At 38.7% G+C, this 20,440-nt stretch overlaps 4 protein-coding genes and 1 pseudogene across 4 annotated transcripts; 1 reads left to right on the top strand and 4 right to left on the bottom strand.

Annotated features, from left to right (window-relative positions):
- Positions 1–1,149: 1,149 nt before the first annotated feature.
- On the bottom strand, positions 1,150–2,772 carry LOC146481137 (exonuclease 1-like). The gene is made up of 4 exons (XM_085108830.1): positions 2,352–2,772; positions 2,038–2,161; positions 1,759–1,893; positions 1,150–1,471 (listed from the first exon to the last, which is right to left on the bottom strand). The coding sequence occupies exons 2-4, from the start codon at positions 2,140–2,142 to the stop codon at positions 1,184–1,186; spliced, it is 528 nt and encodes a 175-aa protein (XP_084964956.1). The 5' UTR covers positions 2,143–2,161; positions 2,352–2,772; the 3' UTR covers positions 1,150–1,183.
- A 1,019-nt stretch (positions 2,773–3,791) lies between these two features.
- LOC146481136 (uncharacterized) lies at positions 3,792–6,475 on the top strand. Its single transcript, XM_085108836.1, has 2 exons — positions 3,792–5,604; positions 5,902–6,475. Exons 1-2 carry the CDS (start codon positions 4,941–4,943, stop codon positions 6,312–6,314), a joined length of 1,077 nt encoding a protein of 358 aa, XP_084964962.1. The 5' UTR covers positions 3,792–4,940; the 3' UTR covers positions 6,315–6,475.
- A 137-nt stretch (positions 6,476–6,612) lies between these two features.
- LOC146481135 (uncharacterized) lies at positions 6,613–9,209 on the bottom strand (annotated as a pseudogene).
- A 1,532-nt stretch (positions 9,210–10,741) lies between these two features.
- On the bottom strand, positions 10,742–11,979 carry LOC146481134 (uncharacterized). The gene is made up of 3 exons (XM_085108833.1): positions 11,737–11,979; positions 11,354–11,515; positions 10,742–11,115 (listed from the first exon to the last, which is right to left on the bottom strand). The coding sequence occupies exons 1-3, from the start codon at positions 11,951–11,953 to the stop codon at positions 11,087–11,089; spliced, it is 408 nt and encodes a 135-aa protein (XP_084964959.1). The 5' UTR covers positions 11,954–11,979; the 3' UTR covers positions 10,742–11,086.
- Positions 11,980–16,114: 4,135 nt separating this feature from the next.
- LOC146481133 (uncharacterized) lies at positions 16,115–20,142 on the bottom strand. The gene is made up of 7 exons (XM_085108978.1): positions 19,917–20,142; positions 19,440–19,649; positions 19,276–19,336; positions 19,067–19,114; positions 18,686–18,736; positions 17,232–17,290; positions 16,115–16,936 (listed from the first exon to the last, which is right to left on the bottom strand). Exons 1-7 carry the CDS (start codon positions 19,929–19,931, stop codon positions 16,115–16,117), a joined length of 1,266 nt encoding a protein of 421 aa, XP_084965104.1. The 5' UTR covers positions 19,932–20,142.
- Positions 20,143–20,440: the final 298 nt, after the last annotated feature.

Genomic DNA, 20,440 nt, shown 5'->3' with positions numbered 1-20,440 from the left:
AGGTTCACCTTTAATAATAATAATAATAATAATATTTATCCAGGGAGCCCACTCGCCTTGGCAGTTTTCAGTGGGGCCCTGCAAATTAAAAATGAAATGAAACAATAAAATTACCTAAAAATTATTTCACAAGATCAAACGAATTTAAAAATAGCTGAAAAATCATCATTCACAAACTTTTAAGCTTTGCCTTAAAGCCTTGCCTTTATTCTGTGGCCATTTCCAAAAAACTTGGTGTTGCTTTCCACTGACAACAATCTCACAATATGATGTACAGCATACATCACCGCACATGTAATATGCTCGACTGACTCCCGGGATACTGGGATTTGCTTGTGTGTTCCATTAATTTCGGTGTCAACATACTGGAACTCTGTAGAAAGTACTGGAAAGCAAGGGGGAGTCCAAGAAAACCAGTCGCTTGATATTTTGTGAAAATGAGCATTTACCAGCGGTAGTTGCTTATTTCCTTCACCTGGAAAAAATTGTGTAAGCAAAATAAAAATGTTGACGTCAGTTTCCAAAAAGTAGGTGAAATTTAGGAATACGAATTGGACGCTACTGGGCAAACCACAAGGTGGGCGAATATGGGAAGAAGGGGAGGATATTATTTGATAATCTTCTGTAGTAAGTAATATTTACCAGTGGGTTTATCACCAGCCACTTGTCTAGGGTTCAGCTGGAAGCACTGCAAAATAAAGCATTACATTATTCTAAACTTGTCTTGTCTCATTAACTAGTGGCTACGCAACCTAGAGTGTCTTCAGGACAAAATCATAAATGACTGTTATCTGTGTAAAAGACTTTCCCATAATAGATTTTCATTTCACCCCCAAAGCCTGTTTTAACTGTAGCACAGTAACTGTAACACTGGTTTAGAAAAATTGAAATTGAATTAATATTACAAGCACAACAAGCCACTTACTGTGCTTAGAAGTGGAAATGAATCATGATTCATTCTTGACTGTCTGTCAATGTTTCCAGCCACAAACTCAGGGGCAAAACCAGGTTCCATAGGCATGTTTAAAAGTTAAGACAAAACATTTTACGTGGAAAAATTAGTGTAAGAAGCACACTATTATAAACGATTATTGTATGACCTGTTTGTAAACATGCTAATGAGAATGCTTTGAAAGGATACTGTCCCTCCTCCCACTCACGAAGAGGTTGTACCCTCTGTGCTTCAGTATGGTAAACCAGCTGGTGCAGAAAGACACTCCTTGCTTGTAAAAACGCTTCTCTGTAATTGGCTGGAGCAAATTTTATGTTTTTGAAGCTCATCAAGAAAATTGTCTTCCTTGCCTAACTGTTTGGCCTTGTGAATGTCAATTGTCGTGATGTTCTTCAAGTAGTCACATCCGGCTGCCACACACATTGAAATAAACTGGTCATATGTCAGCTGATGGTAGGCAAGTGCTTTTTCCAATTGGATCACGTCCCCCTTCCCATTCATCTGAAGTTTAAATACTACCTAGTGTTTAAATGAAACAAAAGTTAAATATTAAATAAAAGAAAGGAAAATATTACAACTATAGCTCGAAGTAAACATTGTCTCTCCTAATTTGAAATATTTAATAAATAGGCTTTCTAATTTCACGTACACTTTGTGATCATGAAAGACTGATGTACCTTGAGCCGAAATTTAAAGTTAATATTTAGGAACAAGTCGGAACGTTTACTCATTCTTTTCACCCATTAAGAACTGAACAGTGACAAATTGTGAGAGTGAAATCATTTTGCAAAGAAGATAAGCTTTACCTCCTTACAGCCGTAGACAAGAAGGTCTGATTCTTCTGTTATTGCAAAGTCAACATATCCTTGTGACAAGAAATGCCAGCTGGGCCCCGCTTCGTATGGAGCAACAATATAAGGTAATCCCTTCTGAACACAGACCTTCGAAAAGAGAAGCTACTGTAAGCTTAAAAACCTCAACACAATAAGCTAAAAAGGTAAAAATTGAGCGCCGGTTTCATGCTCCAATATTTAAGCTTACATATGTCACGGCCATGAATTAACCTGCTAATTTCTCACGTTTACCTTGATAAAACCAGCAATATGCTCGTAGCTCACTCCGACAGCCTGTCCTTTCAATTTCCACGCCTGTTCTCTTTTCCCCTCTCTTTCCAAGGCTATGCTTTTCATCAAAATTTACTCTCGCTTTCTAACTTAAGAGTTAAGGAGAATTCCAGGGTAAGATAAAGTGAATATCATGCGAGAAATCGAAGATCAAAATTGTAACACCTCAGCTGCTATCAGGTGAGCGGCTTTCGGTTTTAAAATGTTTGCAAATATGACATCTAGACCAAACTATGAGCGAATGTATGTATTCTAGTTTCTCTAGTTACATGTACCATTTACGTTCCTCTTGTGCGTTGATCTTTGCGGGAAGGGGAAAACCATCAAAGACAACAAATGGTTTCACACCAAGGTGAAGACGAAGTTCCAAATATCCAGTACAAATGCCAAGATAACTGTTGTCATATTGAAAATCGCAATTAAAAAAATAAGCCTTACTATTAGAAAACCGACAGTGCAAACGAACAAGGTTAAGAAATGCTCAAGGTGATTTAATTGATGAAACAATCTGTATTCAGTCCCTAACACGTACCTTTCAGATTGACCAGTTCGCTGGACGCTTATTGTCAAAGCCTTGTGCAGCCAGCAAGAAGTGTCTACAGCAGCCTTCTTCCCCTTATATTGCCCAATGAACGTTTCACTCGTCACCTCTTTTAAAAACGTTAACAAAGTATTGACATTTGACCCAGAATGCACCACAGTCGTAGGCCCTACACCACATGGGCTGAGGTCACACTAGACAGCTAAATCCTGATTTAGCGAAATATGTTTGTGACCTCTAAAATAGCTGTTTGGAGACCCTGATGAAAATTGATGCTTTTGCGGCAGAGTTCAAAGACATTAACCCATTACGCACCAGCCGTTTCCAGAGGTTTTCCAAAATTCAGCAAAATTGGCAAAGTGGTTATTTCCTACCCCATGTGCAGTGAAATACATAACTTACAGGGGAAAAAAAACAACACCCCTTTAGTCTAAGATAGTTAAAATTACTAATTATGGAATAAAATACACTAGTTGCCAATTCAAAATTTTCCAAAAAACAAACTTGAAGGTAAAAATTTCCGAAATTTCGATGTAATTTGATCCGCGCGTCACATGGATGAAATCTGATCCGTCTCGAGAGCATGTGTTTGTTTACGCAAGATTACACAGTTGTCACGTTTTCTCAAAGAAAATAGAAAGAAACACAGAAAGCTTTCCTAAATGAAAAATTTATTCAGAAAAGTCTTTGTTTACGCCTTAGAAAGAAACTCGTATAATTATAAATGCGAGACGAACGACGCGCAAGCGATTTGAAGGAACAACAACTCCAATTCGAAGCGAATTTATCCACCCGTGCAGGGCACGTTTTATCAAATATTTCGCTAAAACTTTTCAGAGTACAAAGAATCGATCGGTCAATTAGAATAGTATTTCAGTACAAATTCACAATCAAACCTGTAATTTTTTGGCTGTTGAATTCCCAGAAGTACTCTAAATTTTCGCAGAAAGTCTGTGGCCTGAATAATGATTTGACCTGTCCGCTCGCTCCTCACCTGGATAAAACAACAATTCATACTCGAAGCGCAATTTCTTCACCGTTATTTCTCGGATTTTCGCAGTCAAAACTGTCGAGTATTCCTTAGCAGTTCTTTCGATTTACCATTTCGAAAAGGTGTGAAAACACGAAAATTGGCGACTAAAAATTTAGCCGTGCGGCCCATGAGGCAACAAAAATTGAAATTGGACACCGCTTCGTAAAAACAAAAAGCTCTTTTGTCTGGGCCCCCTAAGACCTAAAAATATATGCGCAGTAAGTGGATTCTGATTGGTCAGTCCTTTCTGAAGACAATGAGAACAATAGGGGACAAAAAATTCCCTTCTAGGGGAGGTAGGCTCAAATCGTGGAGTGCGCGCAGATGAGCCCAAAATCACGGCCGGTTTTGGCCGGCACGGTGCGTTATGGGTTAAATCTAGTTCTAAATCATCTTTGAAAGTATGATTTATCATTTGATTGATCTAACTCTCCATCAGCCAATGAGAGGACGAATCAGGAAAATGGCGGCAACTTCTTCAAATTCCTCAATTAAGGGAATGTTCCCGCCAATTTTGCCCTGTATTTACACCTCTTGAAATCGGTCTTCACAAATCTGTGAACTAAAGATTTATTTCTTACTTAAAATGTCGAATGTCCCTCCGTTTAAATTTACTATTCCTTCCATACCATCAGAACCCGACCAGTAAAGTATCAAACCAGTGTTGCGGCCGTGGAATGACCCACAAAAAACCTATGCCGTTGGTTGATCTGCCAACAAATAGTGGCTCCAATACTTTAATTGCGTTGCTTTCATGATAAAAGAAATCTCAATTTCCTCTTGCGCCTACACCACGATTTGTAGATTACGTGTATGACGTCGAAAAAAGCGAAAAACAGCGATGATGACATTTTCCAAATCCACCCCAACCGAAATTTCTTAATTATGCAAATGACATTACAATACCTGTATGCTAAATAAATAAATATACCGTTGATTTGCCACATTGCAGAATCAACTGAATTAAAGGGCTATAAATTTACAATCAATGAATAATTAAACTACCACTACTATAGGAACAATGAAAATATCTTAAATAACCATTCACATATTTACTAGCCAATGAAATAAAGGAACCTGAACACTAGGTCCAGCAACAACTCCTATCAGCGTAAATATTAGGGACCTTAAGATCCCGGACGCGACGGCTGTTAGGACACGGTGACCGGGCAAAAGCCTGGAACGAGGACGGCGTTGTAAGCGCGAGAAATTTAAGTTAAGATTTGCGACGCAATGAGGTCAATATCAGTACATTGATCTGTACAAAGGTTTGGATGAAGAAACAAACAAATGGCTTCCTTCCAAAAAATTCAAGAATTACTGCTGCCTTGCTTGGCGAAAGAAATTAAAGACGAGAAAGAATTTTTAGTGCTTTACGAGGCGTATGCTCCACAAAATCTTCCATTTCAGCACTTTGGATACGAGAAATTTTCTCTCAAAAACAAAAACTCTGCCGAATGCAAAGCTGATTTTTGCGTTGATAAAAGGGATATCGCGTTACTTGTCGAAGCCTTAAGAATTCCGCCGATCTTCAAGTGCTCTTATGGAACAACCTGCGATGGAACTGAAGGCCTCTGTATCGTGCTAAAGAGGTTCGCATATCCATACCGCTATCCCAACATGATGCCAATCTTTGCAGGATCGGTGCCAGAGCTCAGTATGATCAGCAACCAGGTGACAGACTGGATATATAATACTCACGGGCACAAGGTTACACAGTGGAACCATGGTATTTCAAACCCACCTTTAATCGCTACGTATGTAGATGCGGTCCACACTAAAGGAGCAGCCCTTGATAACTGTTTTGGCTTTATAGACGGAACTGTGCGGCCCATTAGTCGGCCGATATCATACCAGGGAATTGTTTATAATGGCCACAAGCGCGTGCATGCGCTTAAGTTCCAGGCGGTCAAGCTTCCAAATGGACTGATTGCTAATATCTATGTTCCTGTAGGTAAGCCCCAGATTTTTTCCCATTCACAAAGCAACCTTTTTTCCCTTCATCTGCATGTTTTTTTATTTTTGTATTTTTCTTTCGTTTTACTTGCCTCTTACTTTTGCCTTTTTTTTTGGTGAAATTCTTTTTCATAATTAATAATAGCCTATTCAATTTCTTGTTTTCACGCCAGATACTCTACCTGCTTGTTATACGCGAAGCCTACATGGCTTGATTTTAGTGAACATTAATGATGAAATACATATCCTTAACTTGTTTTAAGAGTGGAACCGTTGCCTTCTTTCCTGCTTGTAGAGGGCAGAATGCACGATGCAAGAATGCTGGCAGTCTCCCAACTGTGCGATGATTTACAAAACTTTGCATTTGACCCTACTGGTAGAGCAATGTGTTTATATGGGGATCCAGCATACCCACTCAGAGTTCACTTGCAGGCACCTTTCAGAGCTGGCATTCTAACAAGAGATATGGAGATTTTTAATGAGTCCATGAGTGCTGTTCGCTCATCAGTTGAATGGTTATTTGGAGATACTGTAAACTACTTCAAATTTTTAGATTTAAAAAAAAAATTGAAGATTAAACTTAGTCAAGTAGGGAAAATGTACATTGTATGTTCTATTTTAAGGAATGCTTTGACTTGTCTCTATTCAAACACAACAGCTGATTTTTTTGGACTAAATCCACCTTCATTAAATGACTATTTTATTTAACAGGGCTTTGTCACAGTGGACTGTTCGTGAGAATAATACAAGTTTTCTTTATATATAATTCCTGTGACAAAAATCCTTCTTTAAGAGGGTTCTGTGCAAGAATTTCCATAAAAATGTGATTAACCTTCAAGCCCTTGAGAATTCCAGACTCTTGGACTGGAACATGTTGTATTCTATTTAGCTTGGGTTAGTAAAGTTTCCTGTATGTTTTTCTTTGCCAAGAATAACCAGTGATAGGGATAGATATAAGGAGTTTAAACATATATAGTTTTTGCTCATATATGTAAACACAAATAAGTACCCTTAAAATAATATCTAATTAACTTTTTGTGGACTGGTTTGAAATGTAAAAACACAACGGATGGGCTGGAACGTAGGCCTCTTCCTTGTACAGAGAACAGAGGTACAAGGAAAATCCCTCAGGTAATAGAACAAGACACTTGTCACTTGAAACTGAACTGGCAACAATAATATTGTGTACATATTCAACATCAGTCAACTTTTCCTGGCTGCTGGTGACAACCAAATTTCAACTTTTCTAGCAAAAAAAAAAAGAAAACAAAATTGTTTAAACAATACACCAACAGTTGCTAACATACAAGTCTCCTAAAAAAAAAATATAATGCAACAGGCGGTTTTATGCCATTTGTATCTCGTGGGCATGCAAATTAGGTAGTGTATTTTTTAAACATTTTTATCCACAAGCCAACAAAATGTTGATGCTGTGTAGTTTGAAGTGTAGGCTTATGCTACTTCAATGTACCGGTCAAATCAGAGGTTAATCATCCTCCCTGGGCATTTGAACTTTAGGGTTATTAAGTGTTTAAATGCCCCTCCCAGAGACTAAAAGCCATTCAAATGCCCCATCCTATGTCCGTTTCAGGTGATCAAATTCCCCCACACCTAGAATTTTAATTAAGTGACCATAATTTATTTTTATTGGAATTTTTTTGCTCTTTTATGCAAGGGCAGTGTCTGATCAAGGATTTCCATCGAGGGGGACAATGTGTCCCAGTCAACAATTTTCAGGAGGACATTTCAGTTTTTTAAGGGACAGTAAATTTGTATTCTATTTAATATGAAAAACAAATCTGGGTACAGCATCACTTTCATACAGTATTGTTATCATCAAAATAAATGTACAACTTCTGTTTATAGAGAAGAGCAAGTTTATTCATTAACAAATGTATTTTGGCCATTTTGATCTCTTGAAGAGCATTTCGGTGGTCTTGACTTTCAACATGGCGAACTAGTGTTGAAGTCCTATAGTTTATGCAACCACTGGTGAAAGGATTGGATTTACCTGATTGTTGGCAACACGAACAGAACATACCCTTCAATGGATCGTACTTGTATTTTTTAAGCCAGGTATCTTGAAAGTTTCGCTTTGCAACTTTAGCTTTTGGTTCACTCACCTGATCTTTTCCAGGCTCAGCTTCATCAGTTTCTGCGTTTTCTGGTTGACCTTGGCCAAAAAATGCTGAAATCTTTCTTTGTTTTGACATGACCTCATTTAGCTCGATCAGTCACCACTTCACAAGCATGTGGGTTTCAATGAATTAAACCCCCTATAGCGATTACTTATACTAGTTTCCAGGGACCTGGAGTATGACGGCCATTTTGTTTATGTCAGACTTGAATAGGATTCTCCACATTTGGGTTCTCGTTTTTGTATTCTCCCCAAATTTTAAACGGGATATTGCTTTCAAAAGATTTTGAACAAGGAGAAATCACAAATTCCTTGCATCCACAAAATTTGTAGTGCGCCAAAATGACCCAGGCAACGAATTTGAAGTGGACATTTTTGCTCAAACTGCGCCAATCCCGCAATGGCGGGCTCTAGATCAGACACTGCAAGGGGAACATTTAAGCTTGGATTTGACCGGTACATAACAGTAAAGTACAGTTACCGTCTTGGTTATTTTGTGGGAATGATATGCAGTGCAGCAAAATATGCTGCAAAACCTGACTGCGACACAAATCCATAGATCACTTACTGGCTAATTTCTCTAATAAAGCCATCATTACCCTTGATTGTTCTTGTTGTTGTTGCATGATCATCATTTGAGTGTTAAGCAGCTGTTGTTGGCTCTGTTGTTGTTGCTGTTGCATGACCTAAACATTTCTGTTTGTTATTGTTGTGTTTGTTGCTGCTGTTTGGCCATTGCTTCTTGCTGTTCTTTCATCATTTTAAACTCTTGTTTAAGTTCATAATTCATCTTAGCCCTATCTGCTAAAAATTCCATAGCATCACTTCCACTTCTTCGCTGTCGTTTGGCTTTTTCCTCTTCGCCCTCACTTAATCTTTTCCTAGTCTCAGACAGCTTTTCCATCGCCTTTAATCTCGCATCTTCTGCCTTTTCTCTGCTCTTGTGATTCGGCTTCTAGACTTTCTTCTAAAGCGATGATAGTGTCTAAAAGATTTTCTAGTTCGCTTGGCTTGTCGGGCGCTATACAGGATGCATTCTCCTCGGCTCTGACTTTCCTTTTATGCTTGTTTACGAGAATTCCCATGTGGTCGCGCACTGATCGCTTGTCAACGCTGAATCTCAGTACGGTACATTCGTTTAAAATTTGAGCTATCTCTTCCCACATCCCGCTTCTTCGAGTGGATCCTTTCTTGGACGTAAAAGGGTTTAAATTTACCACTTCTCGGCACAAAAACACGTCATGTTAGTTAGACCAAAACAACACCGAGCTAAAAATAAAATAACAAGAGTATAAGCTTACCTTCAAAACTTTGACTGAATGAAAACACGTTTAGTGACCGCCAAATATTCCTATATCCTTTCCCAAACATAACACATTTAAAAATACGACGATTTGTTCAACCGACTCAAATAGACATAAATGAAGCTGACATTTTTACCTGGGAGGTTTAGGCTTGGATGACATACTTCGATCCAGGAATTCAACTAGCTGTTTACCTGTGAATATATGATGAAAAATATCTTTGCCTTCCAAATTGACTGCAATCTAGGACCAAGATTTTAAGTAAATCTCTACTGAGACCCTGAGAGGTTTAAGGGAGACAAAGTATTACTTTCATGGACAAAAAAAAGGATTTTATACTCACGTTCTGTGCACAACGCCAAACTTTGCCAAATGACGTTCTCGGCGCGACCTGGCGCCACTGATAGAACACCTTGGGCAAGCGCACTATGTACCATGCCTGGATATTTTACTTCTGGTGGCGTCTCAGAGCCGTCCCGTCCTGGATCTTAAAGTCCCTATCATTTCTATTGTGCCGCCGGGTTGCCACAGGTTGTAACTATGACCACTAGTTGCTGTTCTCGGCTTAAGGAAGTTAATGGGGTGATCACTTTGAGACATCTTCTGAATATATTTATGCCAGAGCTGAATTCCTCTTTCTTTCTTTCATGCTTCTAAGGTTGGTAATATTAACTCTTCTGATGGCCAGAATTTCAGAAATTTTGTTGACGCTGAATGAGAAAATTATAAAAAAATTGTACAATATTTATTAACCATTTAATCCTATGAAGCTACATGTCATTTTAACCCATTACGCACCAGCCGTTTCCAGAGGTTTTTCAAAATTCAGCAAAATTGGCAAAGTGGTTATTTCCTACCCCATGTGCAGTAAAAATACATAACTTACAGGGGAAAAAAAACAACACCCCTTTAGTCTAAGATAGTTAAAATTACTTATGGAATAAAATACACTAGTTGCCAATTCAAAATTTTCCAAGAAACAAACTTGAAGGTAAAAATTTCCGAAATTACGATGAAATTTGATCCGCGCGTCACATGGATGAAATCTGATCTGTCTCGAGAGCATGTGTTTGTTTACGCAAGATTACACAGTTGTCACGCTTCCTCAATGAAAATAGAAAGAAAAACGCACAGAAAGCTTTCCTAAATGAAAAATTTATTCAGAAAAGTCTTTGTTTACGCCTTAGAAAGAAACGCGTATAATTATAAATGCGAGACGAGTGACGCGCAAGCGATTTGAAGGAACAACAACTCCAATTTGAAGCGAATTTATCGACCCGTGCGGGGTACGTTTTTCAAATATTTAGCAAAAACTGTTCAGAGTACAAAGAATCGGTCAATTAGAATAGTATTTCAGTACAAATTCACAATCAAACGTGTAATTTTTTGGCTGTTGAATTCCCAGAAGTACTCTAAATTTTCGCAGAAAGTCCGTGGGCTGAATAATGATTTGACCTGTCCGCTTGCTCTTCGCCTGTATAAAACAACAATTTGAGCGCAAGGCGCAATTTCTTCACCGTTATTTCTCGGATTTTCGCTGTCGAAACTGTCGAGTATTCCTTATGCACCAGTCAATGTAAATCCCCGCCCCCCCCCCCCAACCCGGGCAAAGGCGGGGACTTGGACTAATAGGCTGGAGAAAGTAAGTAAATGTTCCCGCCCCCGGGGCGATATTTTCATGCAAATGCCCTCGATTGTCCCCGCCTACCAGGGAAAGTTTACGTTTAAAAAAGTCATATGGAGTGTTCTCGCTGCAACCATGTTGCACGAGTAAAACATGAAAAAAATACATTTGCACAAAACTTAAACTTTTTTTCCCAAAGGAAAATCATTGCGTTGTTTTATACTCCTTCATGATGGCCACAGCAAAAACACTCAAAAGATAGTCAACTTGGTCACAACAATAAACAGACTTTTATTTGATATCTCTCATGCAGCGTTTGGTCACAAAAATAAACAGACTTCTATTTGATATCTCTCATGCAGCGTTTGGTCACAAAAATAAACAGACTTTCATTTGATATCTCTCATGCAGCATTTCATTGTCTCTTCCAGGGAACTTCGCCACCTATGACAAAAGATTAAAATTTATATTAACACTGTGAAAAGCAGCTCTGTTAATGTACATGGTCACTGTGTTTGTTTGCATATTCGCCACTTCTATTGAGACTGGATTGAATTTGCAAGACAAAACAAAAATTGACCTTAAAATTGGGTAGTGTTTTCCCACCCTCCCCTTTCCCTGTTAACAGTGCCTGCACGTCTACCTAAAGATACTGAAAAAGCATGAGCAAGTATCTGCCTACCAGCACATTCAGGGCAATACCAGTCACCATCAGGAATAACATCAAGAGCCACACAAACATAATGAAACCACTGATACTTGCACTTTTCATGATCACATGCGATCATGAAGTCATCATCGGATTGGCCACAGGGACAAAATCCAGTTGTTTTCTGCTGTGCTGCTGCAATGCAAGGGAAAAAATTATAATGTCCATTGATCAATTTAATAAAACTTTTACACCTGTACATGTAATTTACAAGTATAGCTATTGTTTTCAACCTCTGAAACAATGGCTACACTTGTTAATCACACTTGTAAAAGGGTTTTGAAATTGACCCCAGCACTAGTATCTAAAAGGAACATTTCAGTTCATAGATACTATAATTCAAATTATATAATTACCATTTTTTGCTTGTCGTGTTGCTGCAGCCTTTTTTGCTCCCATCTTCCTGCGTTTACTTACTTCCGCCAGGTGACTAAACCACATTTTCACTTCCTTTGAAGTCAATAAAGTTTCCTTGGCACACCTTGTAATTTCAACATCACTTATGTTATCTGCATCCACTGTTTTGGTAAGTTTAGAAAACTCTCTTTTCAACACAACAGAAGGAGGTTCCATGACACTGTCTCTGGTTGCATTTGTAGTCAAAGAGCAATGGAATCCTCAGCTGACAAGTAGTGCCCCGCACAGCTCTCACAGTCTTTGCAGTGCCCACCCCAAGGCCGGTTTGGGTCCTTCATAGGCATTGGTAGACAACGAAGAGTGGGACCACCATCATACCACTTTGGTTCTGTAGGAGGGATGCCTTTTTTGCACACTGGGTGAAAGCAGTTAGGCTTGTAGCACGCGTATAGAAAGAACACATACTGTTCTGGAAGCCCTTTAACTAAGTGATTGTTCCTAACTTGCCATATCTCTTCAAAATACTTGTAAAGTACTGGTTCTGTCTTTTGTAGTTCTTGCTTTGCTTTTTTAGAACCATGTAAAAAAATTAACAATTTTTCTCTTCTCTCCTCTAAATATCTGGCATTCTCAACATTGAGCACCCATGAAAAACTTGATAATTGTATTTCCGAATGGTGCATCTTGTACCCTATCAATATATACTTCTGTGGCTGCTTCCAAATTTTCTTTCAGTTTTTCTTCATTCAGGCCATCTTTGTTGAAATTCGATCCATTCAGTGTGGAGGGGATGAAGGCATTACTATGTGCCCTTGCAATGCAACCATTGACCAACTCAACTCGGTTTAAGAAACTTCCTCCACTGTTTCGTGCTGTAAGACAAGTACATATCTTCTCTTCAACTAGATGAACCTCTGTCCAAAGAAACTGAACCTCTTGAATAGAAGGTCGCTCATCTGTGGCACCATCAACCCGGATGCAATCAACAGGCTTCCCAGATAGGTAATCTTTAAACTCTTGTGTTGCTTTAAGAAACTTAAAATCAGCAGCATGTTGCGATGGGTTCTTTTTAAGGAAAAATGGTCCTTCACCAAACCAGCAGCTCTTTCTTCATTTGTAAGAGTTTCCATAAAGAGATACGAGGACGTTTGTAGCACAGAGGAGTACTTATTCACAAAATCTGTACGCGTTGTGACCTCTTGAGCTTCAGAATACAGTCCTTTGTGCTGGCAGTGTGTGTAGGTTGTGTCAAGTCGAAACCCTGCTTGGTCGTCTCTATTTAATAGTAGCTTGTCATGCCCATGAGTTAACTGCAATTTGTCAAGAATCTTGTACATGGCACAGCTGTAATGTGCATCTGGGTTAAATTTGAAATTGAAGCCCTTTCTTGCTCGGCGACACGTTACCTTTGCCACACCCTTGTACCTCTTCGATGATAACTTTCGTTTGTTGCGTACAACACATAGCTGTACAATTGTGCCATACCCAATCTTGGCGTCGTATTTTGTTTGTAAATGTTCTTGAATTGAACGAAATGATGCTTTTGGGCCTCTTTTTCTGTTCCCATCGAAGGTTGTCACTCCAGTTCTTCGCCATGAATCTGCCCCACACCTCTTACTGGACACAAACTCTTCAATGTCTTTTCCAATGTTGGGGAACCTTCGTAATATTGAACCCACCCTGTTAGGTACTTTCCGCTTCAGAAGATTCATTTCAGCAATTTCTTTTGCCTCCTTTCTCTTGGCCATTCTCTTGATGATTTCTCGCTGCTTTAACAAAACTTGTTTACCTTTTTCAGACTGCAAATTAAGGCCCACCCAGTCCTCTGGGTCATCACTTTCTGAGTCGGTTAACCCCGTTTCATTTTCAACAGCTACCCTCTCACTATTTAAATGTGCCTGTCTTGATATTTCCACACGCTCATGCTCATCATCATCTAAGTCCATTGACAACAGATTTTCACTGAAATCAAGAAGAACTTGGTTGACAACTTCACTAGTGTACTGCCGCATCAAGAGTCTCAACTCTTCGACAAATGCAAACCAATTCAATTGATTGTCTCTAAGCATAAGCATTAAATGGTCATGGTTTGGAGAAAATATGTGGGGTTGTTTATTCAGTCCTTCATCTGGGTCCATGTGCTTCTGTCTAGCACTTTTTTCTGGTTTGTTGTTTTTACTTGGGTCTTCATTGAGTGACATTTCAGATTCTTCAGCCTCTCTCAAAACTTCATCAGTTGAGTCTAACTCACTGTTGCTTTCATTATCACTGACCCATTGAATTTCATCTTCAGATTTTCCTAAAGTTTCTGCTTCGCACTCAACGTCACTGTCACTTGAATCACTCTCACGGGGCTCATACAAACCAAGACAACGAAGAACGGATTTCTCTCTTACCATAGCAAGGTCTGCAACTTCCTTTCTTATATTTTGTGATATTTCTAAAGCATTCTTTACTTATTCCTTTAACTTGGAGATATTTTGTATGCCAAACCTGTTTTCAGCTTTTTTGTTTGAACAGTTACTTGCTTCACACGCAGCAAATTTTATAAGTTTCCTGTCACTCTCTGTTGACGCTAACTTACACAGAGCAATTAAAATATCTCTTCCAATTCCTCCAACTTCCAAGTTCGGCTGCAATGTAAACTTCTCAATCAAGGTGGCTACCTTTTTGTAATCGATACCCTGTTCCTTCTCAACAACATACAATTTTTGCATGCCAATTTTCTGACCAACTCTAAAAACCACAACTGGCAGCTGCATGAATCGTCGTACGGCATTTGATGAGCGGTAGGTTGAGGTAAAATGTTTTTTATACAGTTTGGAAACTTCACATACTCCACCATGCAAAATATCAACAGAAACGTTTATCAACAAAGAACATTCTTTGCAGTCACTTCTGTGACTATTACGACACAACTCAGATCTAAAAGAAATGAACTGATCCAGAGAAATGCCATTTAATTGGGATATGTAAAGTCCACTTTCCTCTTTAAAATTGTCAGTCAAATTGTTCCTTGTTTGTCTTTGATAGTGTTTGAATGTCTCATCCTTTGGCCTACTGCTTTCATCTATAAAAAAGTATTTTCTTGACAGCTTTTCTGTTGTGGCAAGTCGGACCATTACAACTTCACGCCGATTTAAGTGTGTACCCCAAATTTTGGGGTCGTTAAGTATTCATATATTCAAGCTATTGTTCTCTCTTTTGTCGAACAATTTCCGACAATAGAGCATGTTTCCGAAGATCGCAAAGCCTTTGAAGTAGGTGAGATATTTTATCTTTTGTTTTAGAGTTTTCTGCTGGCCTGTGGAAGCTCCCTGGGGAGGCTAGAGAAATGAGTCACCTTGAACACATCGACTCACAACGCGCCGCTCCAGTATCGAGAGTATCGAGAAAAACAACTTCCCGTCCTGCAAACTAACGAATAATTACTGTAATAAACAAGTTTCGTTCGCTAAACGGATACATGGATTTGCCGATTTGTTTATCTGTCATCTTTAATGACAGCGATCTATAATAGATTCTCGCTTTTCAGCTAAAAGTTAGAGCATCGCTGAATATAAAATGTAAATAAGGTCAACTGAAAAGAGCGCGTGCCTACATAGGCCAAAGAGCTGATGTTATTGTTTGTCAATGCATCACTAAGTATAATCAGAATGCGACTTCCACGCTGAGTTTCCCTTTTGTTTCTTCCTTTTTTGGTCTGATATTTTGGAATCTCTTCGCTAGAAGCAAGTATTTTAGAAACATAAACTTAATTACGATCGACCACGTCTTCACTCGTAACAAACAAAGCGCACAACATCAAATACCAGTTTGCTTACAGGGAATTACAATTGGAACTCTTTTGACTCATTCATAGCTCCTAAGGTGCTTTCTTTAGGGAATACAAATCAATTTTTTAGCGTTTTCGTAAAAAAAAGTTATCATTAAACAGATGGTATTGATTTCCACGCGTTGGGAAGATGATGCCATGCACAAATTTAATTAAGCATAATAACTTCGCCGCTCTAAGCACTGCTTGGTGAAAAATATCGAAACTCGGCTTACAGTGATCAAAACACCACGTTTAGGATCTCTTTTTAAAGCTCTCAAAAGACTCTTCGTTCACTGATATAAATAACAGCTTAAAGTATTTTGCGAAGAACTTAAAACCATCAAACGTCTGCAGTGATTCCGCGCAGTTCCTATTGATAACAAGAACAAAGGAATACTCTCGCAACTTCGCGGCTCAAGGCTGCTTAATTAGACAATTGTTCCTGTCTTTTGAATTCGCATGTTGGTCCTCCTGCAAAGTTCTCACCTTTTCTCAACCGAGTAAAAACGAGCTAATTTCGCAGCTGCCGAAGTGAATACCCAAAGGAATAAAGAGAGCCTTCAGGCAACAAAATCCAGCGGAGTCACCCATTTCTCAATGACACACTTAAATCGGCGTGAAGTTGTAATGTGTTCGTTTTGGGATTCAGGACTTGACTTATCTGCGCCTTGGGCTTGAACAGCACGATCAACGTCAGTTACATCACATTCACTTGAAGCTTCTACCTTGTCACTGCCGTCTTTCTGTTGCAAGTCTTCTTTTGCTTTTCTACTCAGCAACTTGTCAATTGTGATTTGTGGACTGGCTTGTGGTTGACCCTCTTCTTTACTTTGCTCTTTGTTATCTCTCTTTTTCTTCTGCAGGAGTGACTTTGCTTCCTTTTTCTGCAATAATGTAAGCTCGTCTTCTAATTTTCGCTTTCTTTCTCTCAATGGGGTCATCTCTTGGGTTAGGCGCCTTGCTCTTTCATCATTGTCAACATTTCTAGCTTTAACTCTTGATCTTTCGATCAAAGTCATTTCCATTTTTATTTCTTTCAGGTCTTCTTCTACTTCACCGATCCTTTTTGAGCGCAAGGATGGAGTTACTTTGGATGGCACAGGAAGCAGCTCATTGGGGGATAAATCAATTGCCCTGGACTTTTTCTTTTTATATAGATAACCATCACTATCAACTTTCTTCTTTGCCAATGCTTGCAATTCTCCCTTTTTAGATAGTAAACGTGGATTTTCAACAGCCAGCTCATAAGCAGCCTCATTTAATGATTTACGGTACGCATACAAGAAACAACCAGGTTCTAGATTCTTGTAAATTGCACTTTCCTCTCTCAGCTTTTCAGGATCTACTTGTAATGTGACTTCAACTGTAGAATTGCTTTGAATCTGCAATGTACATAAACCATAAACCTTACTATTTCGCTAACATGGAAGGAGAATTGTGATAAATAAATGAGGGACATATGCTGGTGGCCAAACTAAGGCTCATTTCATATCACCATTGATTATGTACCCTGATTGTATACTTCAAACCACTTTTAAAACAAATTTTTCTCAACCCAAATTATCCAAAATAAGTATGTATGCCACTGCATTCAACTACAATAATACCAAAGAATGGTAAAAGGCATTAATAATAATAATAATAATAATAATAAGTCATGGTTCCATTGTTTCGCACCTTTGCGGCAGGACCAAGTGATAGCTGACTCCCCTGGATGCATATTGTTCTTTGGCCACCTATAAAACAATATATAATAACAAGATTACATCTTTGCATGAGAACTACAACACATCGATCACTATAAACATTTCAAAATTTGCAAACTGTATCTAAACTTGTAAAATCAGGGTTCGTACACTTTTTTGGAGTAAAAATTCAAGGACTTTTTAAGGACTTTCAAGGACACATTTTCCATTTTTCAAGGACTCCACACACTACAAAATCAAGCGATAATCCGCTGCTCAAGGTAGAAAGTGTGCCAACCAGAGAGGTAAAAGTCTATGTCTTTTTTAGTTCATCCACAACATTAGCAATTTTGGCCTCAAGGTCTTTGCGAGTCGTCTCCTTTTCTTTTGCAGTTCTCCTCAAACTATTTGACTTTGTAATCCACTCAAGTCTACCAATATCTTCTGCTTTCTGTGCAAACTCATCTGCCGATTTGACAAGACAATCAACATCAGCTTCTAAATGCCTTCTTTTCGTTTTGACTTGTAAGCGCCAACTCTCCCATGCTCGAAATGTCAACATCCTTCATGCACACGATGCATCGTGCCTTGTGTTTGTCACCTTTGACTTCTTGTAGCCACTCTTTGTACAGTGGGTTCTGAAGCCACAAGTCGCTGAAAACACACTTGCCCATTGTTGTAAATCGTTTACTCGTGAAACAACATGCAAATAAACAACTCCCACGCAAACAACGAAGCACTCGAAGCACATGGCTTTTCATGGAAAGAGCGAATAGTACAAAACATTTCATTGGCTCTTAGCGTTGCAGATATTGAACCAATCAGAGCAATGGATACAACCAAGAAGAGGAAAATGTATTCAATGTGCGTGGGGCGCTTGATGGAGGTTCGAAGAGGTGTAATGATCGTTTTTATTGTTGCTACTGTTCTGCAAATAGCATATATTTTCATAGTAGGCACTCTAGAATCTAGGATGGATGAAATTAGCTACCGATTTCAAGGACTTTCCAGGACTGACTGCAATTTTCAAGGACTTTTAAGGCCTTGAATTTTTATTTTGAAATTCAAGGACTTTCAAGGACTTTCAAGGCGTGTGCGAACCCTGTAAAATTCATAACAGGTATGTCCAATAAATACAATGTAGGCAGTATTTGAGTCATTTGAGTAAACCCCAATACAAATCAACTTGGTTGATGATTATTGAACAGTAGAATTAACTTTTGATACAAACATCTGCTCAGCTGATTAGTATTCATTAACTTTCCATACACATCTCTACTCATTGTTTCACTTCACAAGTACGATGAAATATTTGCGTTCGATCTGTATGGGCATTTACAGTGGGTCGCCTTTGGCTCACAATAGTAAACGCCCATACAGATCTCCAGCTCGTATTTTTACTACTACTTACTAAATAATATTTCTCTTATTTTAATGTGTACATACCACTCTCGGAAACAACGTTGCTGGTTGTTGTTCTTTGTTTTGAAAGTGCACCTATTAAAAAGCAACTTTCAGGTTTACACAGAAAAGGCATGAAAAGTAGTAAAATATTACTAAGCCCCCCCCCCCCCCCACCCCAATGTACATGTAGTTTTGTGACAAAAAAGAAAACCCCCAATTCTATTATTATTAACAGAGTTTTACATCCCTTGAGCCTTATTTTATAAAACAGGCTTCAGATCACCTGTTCCAATCCAGTGGATATAAAGTGTTTGTAGATAGGAAATACATAATTGGGTGGATAGATAATTATTCAGCATGGCTATAAATTTTAACATCCACCTGGGGCCAGATGGATATCAATTTTTTTTTATATATCTGTACCTTTGTCAGATGTTTCACCAGCAAAATTGGAAGAAAGCACTTTAGGACCTACAGAAAAAAAATCAACAAGTCAAGTATTAAACAAATTATAAAGAACCAAATACCTCCTCCTACTTTTAAATAGGAATTTATATATAGGCAAAATTATAAAACAAATGTTTTAGATATTAAATATAATTGAATCCATATTAATTTGAATAATAACCGACCTGTTTCTTGCGGGGGTTTACATTGACTGGTGCATAATAAGCTATCTTCAGAACGGCCTTCCTGTAAAAAGTTCAAAATGGAAATATATTAAATACAAAAGGTTTCATATATTATAAAGCTCAGTGATGTATAAAAGCAAAACAATTCATAACAGTCTTAATACCTTTTTCAGCAACCGAAGCTTTGCTCTGTTGTTTATAACTGCAGTAGTCTCTAAATCGATAAAATCGTCCCATTCGCGATCGTATTGCTGCACCAAAATGTCACATCCTACCGGTATATCAAATGCATGTTGTATTGGTGGTAAAGCCTCGCTGAGAGTTATTCCAGCTACTGGAAGGATTTTTTTACTTTCACCAAACTCTACGAGGGCCTGCAGTAAAAAGTATAAGGTATTTGTCATCAGTTTTGTGTGAATGCACGATCAACCAAGCAAATAAAAACAGAGAACGGCAGATCACATGGCAACCAGACTCATACATATTTATAAAAAGCCCACATCGAAGGCCGGAAATACCGAAAGGATTTACATAAAAACAATCGTGTTACTTTCGTAAGTAATATTTTTGGCAATTAAGAGAAGGATGGCAAGCACGAAATAAGGATAAAACAAGATTTCGAATGTCAACAGATTACTCACGTTTCTTTCCGCCATTTTGTAGTCTTCTAGGTCGGTCCCAGTCTCTTACGAGAGACTCCACTCCTCCTGCAAAAAATATTCCCCGGTCCAGATACCGAAGAAGCAAATCTCATCCAAAACCCCGTGTACCGGGGCACTGTTGATTGTCAAACGTTAACTTTGTCCCCGCTAAAGTCCCCGCATTGCCCGGGTTGGGGGGGCCGGGGATTTACATTGACTGGTGCATCAGCAGTTCTTCTTTTGATTTACCATTTCCAAAAGATGTGTTTTCCCTTAGAAAACGCAAAAATCGGCAACTAAAAATTTGGCCGCGCGGCCCACGAGGAAAAAAAACATTGAAATTGGACACCGCTTCGTAAAGACAAAAAGCTCTTTTGTCTGGGCCCCCCTAAGACCTAAAAATATATGCGCAGTAAGTGGATTCTGATTGGTCAGTCCTTTCTGAAGGCAATGAGAACAATAGGGGACAAAAAATCTCTTCTAGGGATGGGTAGGACCCCAACGTGGACCGAGCGCGTGGATGG

Source organism: Pavona decussata, unplaced genomic scaffold (genome assembly GCF_977016875.1).
Source record: "Pavona decussata unplaced genomic scaffold, jaPavDecu1.1 SCAFFOLD_51, whole genome shotgun sequence".
NCBI lineage: Eukaryota > Metazoa > Cnidaria > Anthozoa > Scleractinia > Agariciidae > Pavona > Pavona decussata.
Note: the sequence above shows the minus strand (reverse complement) of the source record. Positions and strands in the feature narration are given on the sequence as shown.

What these genes read in the sequence shown, in the direction of transcription:
- LOC146481136 (XM_085108836.1), top strand. Translation starts at nt 4,941, where the DNA reads ATGGCTTCCTTCCAAAAAATTCAAGAATTACTGCTGCCTTGCTTGGCG. An exon ending in TAATATCTATGTTCCTGTAG is followed by an intron (nt 5,605 to 5,901) that starts GTAAGCCCCAGA and finishes TCCTGCTTGTAG; the next exon opens with AGGGCAGAATGCACGATGCA.
- LOC146481133 (XM_085108978.1), bottom strand. An exon ending in AGCTTCGGTTGCTGAAAAAG is followed by an intron (nt 19,337 to 19,439) that starts GTATTAAGACTG and finishes AACTTTTTACAG; the next exon opens with GAAGGCCGTTCTGAAGATAG. An exon ending in CAACGTTGTTTCCGAGAGTG is followed by an intron (nt 17,291 to 18,685) that starts GTATGTACACAT and finishes ATTGTTTTATAG; the next exon opens with GTGGCCAAAGAACAATATGC.
- LOC146481137 (XM_085108830.1), bottom strand. Translation starts at nt 2,142, where the DNA reads ATGAAAAGCATAGCCTTGGAAAGAGAGGGGAAAAGAGAACAGGCGTGG. An exon ending in ATATTGCTGGTTTTATCAAG is followed by an intron (nt 1,894 to 2,037) that starts GTAAACGTGAGA and finishes CTCTTTTCGAAG; the next exon opens with GTCTGTGTTCAGAAGGGATT. An exon ending in TTGTCTACGGCTGTAAGGAG is followed by an intron (nt 1,472 to 1,758) that starts GTAAAGCTTATC and finishes TTTAAACACTAG; the next exon opens with GTAGTATTTAAACTTCAGAT.
- LOC146481134 (XM_085108833.1), bottom strand. Translation starts at nt 11,953, where the DNA reads ATGGAACCTCCTTCTGTTGTGTTGAAAAGAGAGTTTTCTAAACTTACC. An exon ending in AACACGACAAGCAAAAAATG is followed by an intron (nt 11,516 to 11,736) that starts GTAATTATATAA and finishes CTTGCATTGCAG; the next exon opens with CAGCACAGCAGAAAACAACT. An exon ending in GTATTGCCCTGAATGTGCTG is followed by an intron (nt 11,116 to 11,353) that starts GTAGGCAGATAC and finishes CTTTTGTCATAG; the next exon opens with GTGGCGAAGTTCCCTGGAAG.